General features: G+C 42.1%; 1 protein-coding gene across 1 annotated transcript in view; it reads left to right on the top strand.

Annotated features, from left to right (window-relative positions):
• The window catches only part of Adamts9 (ADAM metallopeptidase with thrombospondin type 1 motif 9), a 170,842-nt gene that overhangs the window by 77,413 nt on the left and 78,649 nt on the right, over window positions 1-14,780 (top strand). The window contains exons 20-24 of the mRNA XM_029478238.1: window positions 2,643-2,762; window positions 5,918-6,022; window positions 6,191-6,358; window positions 8,059-8,316; window positions 11,755-11,916. Coding sequence (XP_029334098.1) covers window positions 2,643-2,762; window positions 5,918-6,022; window positions 6,191-6,358; window positions 8,059-8,316; window positions 11,755-11,916 — 813 coding nt within the window. The remainder of the gene's footprint in view (window positions 1-2,642; window positions 2,763-5,917; window positions 6,023-6,190; window positions 6,359-8,058; window positions 8,317-11,754; window positions 11,917-14,780) is intronic.

The raw sequence follows: 14,780 nt of genomic DNA, 5'->3' as shown, positions 1-14,780 counted from the left end.
TGAAATTCCTAGGCAAATGGATGGACCTGGAGGGCATCATCCTGAGTGAGGTAACCCAATCACAAAGGAACTCACACAATATGTACTCACTGATAATTGGATATGAGTCTTTCACATTTATGGTTACATTTTTTCCTGATGTTTTTATTCTTTCAGATATCATTATAAAGGCATTTATTTTCTTAATTTGATTATTTTTGATGATTTGTAGAAACATATCTAATTCATNGTCATTAACATCTTTATCGTCATCATCATCATCTTTTTTTATTTCATTTGGTGTCCAGAAACTGCTGGATTTGAGTGTTAGCTCTGGCGGTTTCTCTGCAGATTGTTTGGGATGTCTGTGTTTGTTGTGCTAACGCCTGCAGATAGGCTAGGCTTGGCTTCTCTTTCCAATCTGACTTTTACCTCGCCCTGCTTTGTCTCCAGCTAGACCTCTAGTGTGTTCAGAATAGCGAAGGTTACAGGAGACATCCTTTTAACCTGACCTCAGAGGAGAAAGCCTTTCCCCACTGGGTAGGAAGCAAGTGGAGGGGTGTTTTACCACATTAAGGAAGGGCCCCTCACTTGTTTTGGGGTGCATTTGCATGAAAAGGGTTTTGGTGGTTTTTTAAATTTTGCCAAGTGACTTTTTCTCAGTTGACATGATCATAGGTTTTTTAAGTATTTTTTTCTTTCTGTTTTATCTACTTATATGATACATTTCATTAATTTTTTTTTTATTGCACGCCATTCTTGCATCCTGGGCTAGATCCCACTGACTACAACCCATACTATGTTATAGGGTTTAATTGCTAGTATTTTCTTGAAAGATTTTGTATCTTTATTTACAAGAGATATTTGTCCGCATCACCCCAACATACACACGGTTTTGGTATTGATATCACTGGCCCTATGGAATAAAAATCTCAAGAAATAACTGGAAGTTGTTTCAGTAGTCTTGCCTAGAATGTTGTTCACAGTATTTTTAATAAGAGACAAGACGTTTGGTTCTTGCATATTTAGGTNCTGGCCTTGTGGAAAATGACCCTTCCTCAATACTTTGGAAGTGTTTGAAAAGAACTGATGTTAATATTTCTTTAAATATTTGGCAACATTCGCTTAGACTTTACTGGTTTTTTTTTTTTTATTATTGAGTCAATCTAATATCTCGGCGATTTGTTCTCTGACATACTGCTTGTGTAATTCATCCAGGGAATTTATCAGTTCCCACACATTGGTAAACTTTCCAGGTTTGCTTTTGATACTGCCCCATTTCATTGTGGTCAGAGAAGCTATGTCCCACATTATCTTATCGATGTACTGATGCTTGTGTGACCTCACTGGTGGCCTATCTTGAAACAATGTTTCATGTACATTGAGATGAATGTACAGTGTGGTTGGAAGAGTAAGAACTGTCATGATCCTTTGTTACCCAATTTTTTGGCTTCTTTCTTCATTAAGTACTTGTCTACTTGCTGCANAAAATGACCCTTCCTCAATACTTTGGAAGTGTTTGAAAAGAACTGATGTTAATATTTCTTTAAATATTTGGCAACATTCGCTTAGACTTTACTGGTTTTTTTTTTTTTATTATTGAGTCAATCTAATATCTCGGCGATTTGTTCTCTGACATACTGCTTGTGTAATTCATCCAGGGAATTTATCAGTTCCCACACATTGGTAAACTTTCCAGGTTTGCTTTTGATACTGCCCCATTTCATTGTGGTCAGAGAAGCTATGTCCCACATTATCTTATCGATGTACTGATGCTTGTGTGACCTCACTGGTGGCCTATCTTGAAACAATGTTTCATGTACATTGAGATGAATGTACAGTGTGGTTGGAAGAGTAAGAACTGTCATGATCCTTTGTTACCCAATTTTTTGGCTTCTTTCTTCATTAAGTACTTGTCTACTTGCTGCANGTTTTAAAGTTATTATCATTAAAACTCCAATTAACAGTTGACTCTTATCCATTGTTGTTGGATTAGTGACTCTTACACTATAGGGATGGATTCTTTCAACATCTTCTGCTGTCTTACCCATAACACCACCACCCCCATCCCTTTCCTTGGCCTGTAACTCTGACAGAGTGCCTTGTAGCACTGCAGTATTGATCTCTGTACTACTTGTATGCTGTGATATATATATCTAACTTTTGGCTATTGTATATGTAGATGCTTTCCAATATCTTGTCTCCTTCTTACTGATAACTCTGCAAAAAGCATCCTATGCAGAAATAGTGATACAACTTTCAAGGATTTGCTGGGAATTATTTCCCAGAAGTCAAAGATCACAGAGATGAACGAAATGCCTGTGTTAACCAGGATATTCTAGCAGGTAGAGTGTGACAGGCCTGACAGTTATGGAAACACGTTATGGAAACAGTTAAGGAAACACTTCCTTCTGGAGTCATGATCAAGGAGCTGAACACTTACAAGTGTCATTCCAGTAGCAGACAGAGAGAATTCTAAATGTCATTATAATAATCGACCAGGATAAATTGTGTGAAGCAGGATTACATACTTTTTTACCTAATCTCTGGGTACCAGCCCTGAGGTCCAGTGTGACAAAAGGACTTTTCTCTTGCAGAATATTATGGGGTACGTATGTGAAAGAAAGGGTTTGGTGACATTATGTTTTATTTCATTCCCCCAGTGCAGTGTCACTTGTGGACAGGGATACCAGCTAAGGGCAGTGAAGTGCATCATGGGGACTTATATGTCAGTGGTCGATGACAATGACTGTAACGCAGCAACTAGGCCAACCGACACCCAGGTGAGGCTCCTGTTTCAACTCAGGTATTGGCTTTGGGCTGTAAAGGGCCAAAATCTCACTGGTTCAGACAAAACCAAAACATTTCCATAGAGAAATCCAAAGGCAGAATAGCTGGGATATTAAATTATCTGGGAATTACTTCTTATTTTCTTCTCCATTAGGATCTAACCTCTGTTTTTCCGGTTGTGTGTGTGTGTGTGTGTGTGTGCACGTGGGCGTGTGCGTGTGTGGGTCTTAAGTTGTTTTAAGTATCTGTAGGTGAGCATTTCATTCTTCTTGAATAGCAAATATTAGTTGGTTTTATCTTGAACTTGGAAATCTTACATACTGTACTTGAAGATTACTCCAGGAGTTCAGGCTAACGTGCAAGAAGTGTGTGCTGCTCAAGCTATTTGGGAGCAGCTCTTAGCAGCCAACAGTGGACTTCACAGGGCCCTGTGAGCTGCTAAGTCCTGGGGAAGAGNACAGCTGGTAAATCCTTGACACTCACCACTTAGAAAGTTACTGTCCCCTGTGCTCACGAGGTCACTGATACCTGTATGCATCCGTGGTGTCTCTGCGGCTCTGTTAACAAGGTCAAGCGCTTAGCTTGGCAACTGGCATGGTGAGAGAGCACGTAACACAGATGGGAGCAGGTGCTATAACTTACAGCTTCATTTACTGGTTTGTCCATTGTTTCTGACTTCAGAAAGCGGCAGAGAGACTTTAACCATTTGTAGTCATTTCGCTATGAATAACAAACACCCAAAGGTGAATAATTGAAAATTATTATCTGATGCTGTAAAGAATTTTCTTCAGTAGCATAAGGTCTCAGGCAGTCCAGGCTGGCTTTGCGTTTTGTAGCTAAGAACAATTTTGAATTTCTGATCCTCTTGCCTTCTACTTCTGGAGTCATAAGCTTCCTGACATGTGTCACCCTGGTTTTAGCAGTACTGAGTATTGAACCTAGGGTTTCATGTGTGCTAGCAAGGATCCTACACACTCAGCTTCATTCCCACCCACACTTTACCTCCTAAACACCCACACACTATATATAATTCAGTGACACATTTCAACTATCATTTTCAGCAATTATAGACATCCTTTGGCAGTAGGTTCAAAAGTTGAACATAAAAAAAATCAATAGAAGTCTGTTATTAGAATCAATTGGCTATATGAAATCGAGATCACTGTAGGTTTTAATGTCATTAGTAAAGTTTTTTGCTATATATCATGTAACTCAGTAAAATGTCTAAGTGTGCACAGAAGTAATACAAATATCTGTATGCAATGTCTACTTGTATGTACAAACACAACCACATACACACACATACATAGACATACACACATACATACACACATACTTACACAAACATACATATACACACATACATACACACGTACACACACATACATGTACACACACACACACACACACATAGTTTTTCCCCTCATGAGAATATGGTGTTTCACTGTTTTGTGAGTTATCTTGTTATCATTTATATCAAGAGAAGGTTTGGGATTGCATGACAGATTTGATAACTACTAAAGATAGAGTTAAGCCAAGTCTGTACTTAGAATTCATGTTTGTTTGTTTGTTTGTTTGTTTGTTTAAAAATAGGCCTTGTGCAGCCACTAGACTGCCTTCAAGCTAGGTATCCTCAGTTGCGTGCACTTTACTACATGTCATTTACGGATAAAGAATCACAAAGGATGAATGTAATGATGTCCATCATATTATTGCTGCTTATCAATTAACCTAATAAGTAGCATACCTANATAAACTCTATTTTTCTAATTTTATTTTTTTACTTTTTATTTTTTCTAATTTTATTAAAATGTTCAAAATGACATGGGGGCAGGTTCGGGGAAAGGGAATTCTCTCAGTTGGGAATTTTTTTTTCTACACATGAGAACTTGAATTCAGTTCCTTAGTACCTGTGTTAAAGCTGGGCACAGGGGTGTGTCTGTAATGCTGAGACAGGAGGGAGAATTAGGTGTATCATNCTGGAACTCATGGGCCAGTAAGCTTGGCCAATTGCTGATTTTCACATTGTGTGAGAGACCCAGTCTCTAAAATTAAGGTACTAAATGATTAAGAAAGACACCCAATATGACCTTCCGGTCTACACTCACTCACTTACTCACTCACACACATACATACAGTAGTTAGTCCCAAGAAAATGTCAGTCTTTACATCAGGTGAAGTAATGGAAATTAGCAATTTCAATGGAATCTTTCTCATTCTATAGTGTTCGTTTATCCATAGGCTCCCACAGTCAAAGCCTATGGACAAATTATTCACTGTTTGCAAAAGTCCCCTGGGACTCTCTTTGGAGCACAGGCAAAGTAAAAAGCCAGGTATGGAGCCAGGTAGCAGAATTTTCACGCTGTATATGTAAAGTTTGAAGGCGACCAAGCATTAGTGATCTTCAGTCTCAGACCCCAGCACTTCTGCACCGAGTCAGTTGACTCCTGGGCCTTGGATAACTATGTATCAAACGGAGGAATTGTGGGCAGCTCCTGAGGCTGGGAGTGATTATAAACAGGTGTGCTCTTTTGTTTTCCTCTCTGGGAGGTAAGAGACTTGTATCCACCCACGGATGACTACGCTCACTACAGCAATGTTCTCTTGAGTGACTGAGGGACATTAGGCGAATTCCTGCCCTTGGCCTACAGAAAATTCCTTTTTTATCAAAGGTTGACCTTCAGGGCCCCGGGTGTTATCTTTAGGTGCCCCCTGGGAAAACAAGTTTAGGATTAGCAAATTTTGATTAGGAAACTACCTGAAGTGTGAGAACACAATTTAGCCTTGAGAATATTTAAACATTAACAGTGAATACTTATTAAATGTTATCCTGTTCTTTCCAGACATACACACCCCTTCACAGTGTTTCCTCTCGTTTCTTATAAACAGGTGACTAAACAGGGCTTTACTGATTATTAAGGAGACCCTGCCCTGTGTTAAGGCATCCAGAAAAGGATTCNGATCTTATCCCTCTTTGAAACAAATGGAAGCAGCTGGGGCCAAGAGAAGTCAGGGGCTAAGCAAGGCTTGTAGAAACGGGCAGAAATAAGAGTATTTAGACCTCTCGGTGTGGCATGCTCTTTTACCATGATTGTCTCTATGAACATGTGCTGCCTGGACGGTAAATGCTTTCTCCTTTCATGTCTAGGACTGTGAATTAGCATCTTGCCACCCTTCCATACTGGCCCTGGAACCAAGGAGAAATGCACAGAGTGTATCCAGAACCCAATGGCGATTTGGGTCTTGGACTCCAGTAAGCAACGGACTAGGGGAAAGTGGGGAGGTGTGCAGAGGAGACAGATATTCTCTGACCTGACTATATAGAAAGGGGGCTAAGAACTGATAAGATACTGGACTAAGTGAAAAACACTAGGAAGCCATCTCAAATGATATGTCTGTGTCCTTTCACTCCCACCTGCAGTGCTCAGCCACTTGTGGAAAAGGTACCCGGATGAGATACGTCAGCTGCCGGGACGAGGACGGCTCTGTGGCTGATGAGAGTGCCTGTGCTACCTTGACTAAACCAGTAGCCAAGGAAGAGTGTTCTGTGACACCCTGTGGACAGTGGAAGGCTCTAGACTGGAGCTCTGTAAGCGTGGCTTTGTGGGGTTGGGTGGGATTGGAAGATGGGTGCAGGGATAAGGAATTGGAAGGTCCATATTATGAACAGATAATATTTCAGAGTCAGACATGAGACTTAAATATCCTATTTCACATATATGTATCTAGCTAAGTATGAAAGAAATCTTAGTCAAATGTCCAAGGAGTACACATTTAAAAAGAGTATGTGAATCAGTACCTGTCCTGCTGGACTGACTGCAAAGCTCAGTCTGCAGAGGCATATCATTATATAACTGACTTACAGAGCCCCAATAGCAGCAAATGAGGAAGCGGACTGGGAGTTCTCTGATTTTGAGTCTGATTGCTCATGCATCCTGTGATCTCTCAAAGGCAGGTGTGTCCCTTGGTTCCCTTCCAGGAGTGCTATGGGACCTTCTCACAGGAATGGGGGCCCTGGGACACAAGCACCATCTGTGTAGACTTTTATAAAAGCAGCTGACCCTTTTCTTCAGGCAACTTCTGACGTCAGTCCTTCGACACTCCCACAATCCAGGAAGTAGCTTAGGTTAGGTGAACAGGGAGGCTGTGGAAAAAATAAGATTAGTATTGCAGGACATTTCAAAATATATGTGTGAGACAGAGACTCAGAGCTACAGAGAAACTCAGACCTAGTCATTTATTGATTGCTTGATTCAGAGCAATTTAAACTATTGGGGGCCCCATTTTTTTCTTCTGCTCTTAAAAAAAGAAGAATGGGCCTAGGATATGGTTCAGTGGGTAAGAGCTCTCTCTGTGCCAGCAGGACCTGAGGTTACATTCCTGGCACCAACATAAAGACAGGGCATGGAGGACATGCTGGTAACTCAGTGCNGGGGAACAGAGATAAACAGATTCCAAAGGACACCCAGAGCTTGCTGACTAGCTAGCCTAGCTGGAAACCAAGAGTCTTTGGTTTAGTGAGACTGTCCCAAGGGAATGAGACAAGGAATTATAAAATGACAAGCCTGCGTGCGCTTGTGCGCAGGAACACACATACACACACACACACACACAGTCCCAAGGGAATGAGACAAGGAATTATAAAATGACAAGCCTGCGTGCGCTTGTGCGCAGGAACACACATACACACACACACACACACACACACACAATTGAATAAGTAAATAAAACTAACTTTAAAAAATGACCAGGATGAACACCTAGTTGATGACATTGTTAGTGTGATTGAGATTATATACATTAGATGCTTATCANAAAATAAATACTCAACAAGTGACAAATAATCTCACCTTAATGCGCCAAGTGTGAGGAGAAAAGAATCTGTAATTACGGTATATCAAGAATGAAAGAGCAGCCGAAGCAGTNGCCAGAGGCTCTGTAATCAAAGGCCTCGAAAATCGGCAAGGAGTTTGGATATTATTTTAACTGAGCTGGGAAGTCACCAGATGTGTGCGTGAGTTAAGTTGTAATGGGTGGCCTTTTGTCACCACTAAACAACACATATGTGGGATGTGTCAGGTCCTAAGCAGAAGAGCCCAGCTGATAAGTATGACATTAATCCTGGCGAGAGATACCAGATGGAAACAGAAGGAAGCAGTCATGGCTGATTCTGAGACTTTTAGCTGGGCACCTGGGAAAATATTCAGCCACCTGAAGAAACTTATACTCAAAATATAACTCTGACTCCCAAATGACAGTCCCCTCTTTCTTTCTAACTATTCAACATAGTGTTCCGTGACTTGTGGGCAAGGTAAGGCAACCCGACAAGTAGTGTGTGTCAACTACAGTGACCATGTGATTGATCGAAGTGAGTGTGACCCAGATTACATCCCCGAGACTGACCAGGACTGCTCCATGTCACCGTGCCCTCAATGGACTGGCTTGGCTCACCCATTTCAAAACGAAGACTTCCGTCCCAGGAGTGACAGCCCTAGCCGCACCCATGTGCTTGGAGGGAACCAGTGGAGAACCGGGCCCTGGGGAGCAGTGAGTACTCACTCTGCCTACTTCTCTCCTACTTGAGTAGTGTATAGCAGAAAGCAGACTAGAATTGGTTCCTTCAGAAGATTATGGGCACACATTTGCGGTCAAGTGTGAATACCAATGGTTTCGTTGCAGTCCCAGGGAAGAGCCCCTTTGGAGGAGAGGGTTTCAACCCTGGATGATGAGATGTCATGGTTGGACCANGAGGGCCAGGCAGAGTCTACCTGGAGGAGAGAGAACAGAGAGGCTTTTGTGAAGAGGCATTCTTTGTATGAGCCTGCCATTGCGTGATTGAGAGACTCAGACCATGGATAGCTGCAGTGGATTCTCTCCCTCCACTGTGTGGGCTCAGGGATTGAGGTCAGGTTCCCAGGCTTGGTGACAAGGCCAGTTGCCTGAGGAGCTATCCCCTAGGCTGACTGGAAGTTCTTCATGAAGGCAGGTGTCCTTTGCTAGGCAAACCTCAATGTCCTTGTCTACTAAAGGTTGACAACCTTGAGTCTTTTCTGTCATTTCCTGGGTTAAATGAGATGCTTATGTAAAGGGCTTTGGGCCTCNCCTGCTTCGGGATGAAGCCTGGCAACTGCGGAGTTATCTTCATCACGCTTGTTATTACTGGCGTTCCAGCCACCAAGGCCTTGAAAAATATTGAATGTCAAAAGGAAAGAAATTGCATGCAGATGGTTTTAACCTGTTACGCTGGGTNATTTTTCAAAAATACGATGGAGAATGNTGAAACGTTTCATGGCATTCCAAAGGGAAGGATGACAACAACCTCTGCAGGCCAAGTAATTAGAGTGAGCNTGCCGATCCCTGTGGGTCTTGTTGGCTTTTTTTNAATGTCTAGTTCCCTCTAGTACTGCTAATTGTGTTAAATTATTTCTGGGCTGAAAGGATTAGAAGTCTGCCACTCCCNNACGGTGAGTGTAAATGCANTGGAAAGCTGGCCTGTGGGTGCTGATTGGAGTCTGAGTATAGACTCCTGAGTGTGACTGTTGGCTATCTAACCCAGCAGCTCCACTTGCCACCCTCCCCCTTCCCCTCCTCCCCTCTCCTTCTTTTCCTCCTCCTCTCACATTTCCTGCAGGTCTCCCTCCCCTACTTAGGAAAGTTTTCAATTCTAAAAAAACTGACCAGTGATCAGAGCCAGTGATTACTGAGTGATCATGGTTTTTCCTCGCTTGAAAAAAAAAAAAAAAGATTCCGAAGTCACACATGTATTTTTGATGGTGCTATGAAAGGGATTTTGTTGGTGGTGGAGGTGGGTTTTTTGGTTGTTGTTGTTGGTGGTGGTTTGTTTTTTGCTGTTGATGATGTTTGGTGTGGGGAGGGGGTTCGTTTTGTCGTTTAGTACTATTTTTATTTGAATCCCTTTATAGAGAAGATGTGTTCATTTCCAGTTGCATGCTTCTGCCCTGGGGCGTTGTCCCCAGCCTAGAAGGCTTAGATCAGGAAACAATATTATTTTCCTCATTATGCTTTTGGTTTTCTCGTGTGTTTATTTTTATTTTTTCTCTTTTTTAAAGAGAGGCTTCAGCTGGACTGTGTAATTTTTATCTTTATTTTGTATTTGTTTTTCCTCATGTTGTTGTGTCTCATCTCTGTCTGGGGAGTGAAATTTGCTCGGGAATCTTTGCATTTAATATGGTGCTGGGTAAGCANGCCTTGTAACACTGTGTGTTCCTTGTGGTAGGGTAACCAGACTCATAGGTGACAACATAAAGGGACGATACAAAACTGTATCCGGTGGTAAAGCTCAAGGGATATTCCAAGTCCATTTACAACATGCAGNCCTTTTCTAGTGTTTTTACATTCTGCTCCTTAAAGCTATTTAANATAATCGTCCTCTGTGTCTTGATTATATATTAGCTTGACACTAAAACAAACAAATGAAAAACCAAGTAGGCCTAGAGTAAGTAAACCAGAACCTTGAGAGAAAAAAAGTAAAATTTTGTAAGACAAAATAGACTTAAACAGTTCTCAGACACTACCAATCAATCTGTTGTCCCGCTCTATGACTGAAAAACTGGTGGTTCGGCATAAGGTATATCTTTACCTTTTTTTTCTTCTTCTTTTTTTTCTTTTGTGCACACATGAGAGGAGATCAAAGGACACCTTCCCAGAGTCAATTTCCCCTTTCCACCAAATGAGTCCTAGGAATCAAACTGAGGGCACCAGCTTTAGAGGCCAAAGCCTTTAACCATGACTGTGTCTTATAGCTGTGGGATGCTTGAAAGGTTTTTAACTTTTTAAATCACTTATAAGTTGACCAAGATAGGTGAGCCACTGTTATTTCCCAGCACTTCCCAGTAGTCAAATGCACTCAGTAACATTTTTTTCCTTCACATCCTGATATGGTGCAGGCTAGTGGAAGCACAGTCAGAGAATAGTTAAATGGCACTGGCTTTGAGAGTCGGTAAGGGGTGGGATGGATTTAGTGGCCCCCATACCTGCAATTCCAGCACTCTAGAGGCCAATGCAGGAGAATCACACACGGGCTTGAGACTAGCCTAGACTACACAGTAAGAAACTTTCTCCGAAAATTGGAACCTGCAACTAAAACCAAACCACTCAGTTTGGTAGTTGGAGAGAATTGTGTGGCTTCAAAGACTTGTTAAATGTAAGCATTCCAGCCTTTCCCAGTCATCATAGTGGAGGGTGCTAGAAAATACACTAGGTTAAACAGGTAAGGAATTTCTGGAAAGAGAAACACTCCAACTGTAGGTTCATAGGAGAGCTATGAGAAGTGTGTGTGGGAAACCACCGAAATGCAAACAACAACAGCCATTCAAGAACATTCCAGTGAAGTGGGTTGAGAGATTTGTCAAGATGGAATTCAATTGAGTTCATTGAGGAAGCAAAAAGCAAATAAGGCATGCTTTACTATCATCAGCCACTCAAGTAGATACGTTCTTGCGAAAAAGCAGGAGTGGGGGCGAGGGGGAAAGGTCACCTGCTGTCTAATGTCTAAATGTCATTTTGTGGCACCACTACCAAGTCACCGAAAGAGTTCACAAACAAGTTCAATTTCCATAATTGGCAATTGATTAAATATGAGTGAACCTCTGTGTTGAAAGAGACTCAAACATTGGTTCTAGAAGCTCTTGACACTTGAAAAATGTCCACAAACTGTGATAGTTCTGCCCCTCTCAGAAATGAGGACAACAGACACGGGTGGACAATGAACAGGGCTGCACAGAGAACTCTAAACATCATCACTCACTGCAGCCCACCCCTGCTGACAGCCTGGAGAATGTGAAAGGAAGCCCCCTTCTACAGCCCAGGCATTCACTATGTGTACAAAGTGAACAATCCCACCTTGGGGAAGTACCCAGTCTCTCTACTAACTTCCTCCACTGTCTATGGAATCTGTCTAGCTGGTTTATGTGTGGGTCGGAGGCAGGTGGTACTGAGGATAAACCTGCTGCTCTGTGTGCTTAGTGTTCTAGTACCTGCGCTGGAGGCTCCCAGAGGCGAGTGGTGGTGTGTCAGGATGAAAACGGATACACGGCCAATGACTGTGTAGAGAGAATCAAACCTGATGAACAGAGAGCCTGTGAATCTGGCCCATGTCCCCAATGGGCTTACGGCAGCTGGGGAGAGGTAAGAGCGATCTGTTTGTCTCTCTCTGTCCTTTGTCGCTTGGCTGCTATTGTTTAAGACTTCATTGTTCAGAACCAGATCTAGGAGAAGCTTCGGGATCTGGGATTCTCTGGGAGATCTCTGCTGGCTCCATCCTGCGGTTTAGATGCACTTACTACTAACGAGAGAAAGCTTGACTAGATAAAGGGTGGATAATGAAGAAAGACTGGGCATCAATCTANGCTGTTTATTAGTTAACCTCTAATAGTTAAAAAATATAATGAATGCTTATAAGGGGTGGAAATCATGTGTTAAAGTAGCCGAGGGAGTCTTGCCGGTATTCTTGTAGTTTTGGGTGCACTCATTCCCGTAGCCTTCCAAGGTCTCAGATTCTTTACAAAAACAGAATGGGTGTTATTCTTACCACAGGTGACACTGAGGGAATGATGAGCTGTATATTCTCCGTGCTCCAATAAAGACTTCTTTGACTGTTAGTGATGCAGACCTGCCCACTTTTCCTGATAAAGGCTAACATAGTGTTTGGAGTGCATAAAAACAGGTCCACTTCCTGACTGTGAGTCTCTCTTTTTCTAACTAAGNTATAATTAAACCATTTTCCCAATTCCCTTTCCTCATTACTCCAGTCCTTCCCATGCACTCCTTCATTCTATCTCAAAATCATAGTCTTTGCTTCTTTAATTGCTATATATATATATATATATATATATATATATTCCTAAATAGGAGTAGGAGCAGTGCTGGCACATGCCTTTTACCCCAGCTCTCAGGAGGTAGGTGGCTCTCTGAATTCAAAGCCAGAGTGAGATCTAAGGCAGCCAGAGAGACCCTGTCTTGAAAAACAAAACAAGCAAATAACAGTAATAATAGTAATCCTAAATATGTACATACAACTTGTTTGTTCCATATATTGTTACTTCTATGGATATGATTCCAGGGATGACCACTTGCTATTGGATAACTGATTTAGGTGCCCTTCCCTGGGGAAGACTCTTTCACAACAGAAGAGGGCATCAGGTCTCATTACAGGTGATTCTGAGCCACCNTGCAGTTGCTGGGATTTGAACTCAGGACCTTCGGAAGAGCAGTCANTGCTCTTACCCGCTGAACCATCAGCCCTCTCNCANTTTCAATATTCATTATTTGCCTATAGTTCTTTGGCTAGGGTTGGAATCCGGTGAGATTTCCCTGGCATGGTAGCATATCTATTGATGCCATTCTTGTTTAAGGTCTTGTTTAGGCAGCTATGTTGATGAGACTTCATAAGTGTAGCTTCTCTGGGATTTCTAAGACCTGAAATCTTACAGCAAACATCCTGTTCTAGCTGCTACAACCTTCTCATAGCTGTCTACTCTGATTCCTTAACCTGAGGTGCGTAAGTGTGTTAAGTGTGTTAATATCTGGGTTGTTTTGCGCTCGTGTGTGTGTGTGTGTGTGTGTGTGTGTGCGCGCGCGCGCATGTGCACGTGCACATGAGTTGTATTATAGCCCATTTGGGGTTAGGCATTATATGGCCACTTGTTCTCTGCATTTTGAGGTTGGCTGTGGTTTTCTGGAGTGGTTGCAAAGAGATATTTGTTTGGTGGTGAGTATAAGGATAAATATTAGAATGAATTGGGAAATATGCAGTTTTAATAAAGTGGTGGCTGTAGGTTCTCCTCCAAGACCACAAATTCATTAGCCTCAGATAGTTGACTGTGTTTCCAGTACCATCAACAATTTCCCTCTTGTTGAGTCCAAGTAGAGAGCTGTTGGTTACCACCAAGGTATGCATGCCACTACTATACCCTTAGGGATATTGTCATGCTGGATGTTGTTTTAATGCATAAACATCATAGCTGGGTATGACTATTGGTTACTTGGAAGCTTGCATGGCACCTTCTGATTCCATGAAAGGCAGTGTTCGTAAAGGAGGCTTTGAGGTCAGAACCANCTCTGGATCCTGTTTCTGGAATATGTAGTGTCTTCAGCAATGGGAACTTACCTTCCGTCTCTGGGAGGCAGCAAAGGCAACCAGCAATAACCTANGATTAGGAGTCTCTTAGATAACTCTGACCAACAATTCAAAAGAAAGCGTCTCAGGCCAGCACTTGGGAGACAGAGACAGGTGGGTCTCTGTGAGTTTGAGGCCAGCCTGATCTACAAAGTGAGTCCAGGACAGCCAGGACTATTACACAGAGAAAGCGTGTCCCTTCCCACCTTACAAAAAAAAAAAGCTGCTCCCCCCAGACATTCTATGTAACTATATATGTATACGTATATGCAGACTTGTCAACATTATATGTAACGTTAGGTAGATAGATAATGCTTCCTATGATTTTTCCNTACATCTTTACTATCTTACCCTCCTCTCCACTTCTCTATCTCCCTCTCCCCTCCCTAATTAAAAGGCCCCCTCTTCCCCATCTCTCCTTTCAAATCAGTTGTACCCTGCTATACCTCTCTCTACTGCTCCTCTGCACCCCACTGTCTTCTCTTCTAGGAAACTCAGATTAGACTGAGAACAAGTGACATTTGTCTGTCTGGGTCTGGGCTACTTCATTCGGTATGTTCTTTTCTAGTTCCGTCCTATCCACCTGAAATTTTCACAATTTCACTTTCCTCTCCGGATGAATGATGTTTCCTGTTGTATATGTGCCATGTTTTCATTTCATCTCTCGTCAGTTGAAGGATNCTTGGGTTGTTTCCATTTCTCCTTCAGAGACTTAGAGTNTTCATTGATTAAGTTATGCCTAGATATTTTCTTTTCTTTGAGGAGATTGTGAATGGGAATGTGTCTATGATTTCTTTCCCTATATGCCTGCAGGTTGAAGGTCGCACAGCTGGGGTGCCAGACTTTTCCAGCATGAGTTGTGGACCTTTGTTTA

This window comes from Mus caroli, chromosome 6 (genome assembly GCF_900094665.2).
Source record: "Mus caroli chromosome 6, CAROLI_EIJ_v1.1, whole genome shotgun sequence".
Classification (NCBI taxonomy): Eukaryota; Metazoa; Chordata; class Mammalia; order Rodentia; family Muridae; genus Mus; species Mus caroli.
The sequence above is the reverse complement of the archived record's forward strand: the minus strand, read 5'-3'. Positions and strand labels throughout refer to the sequence as shown.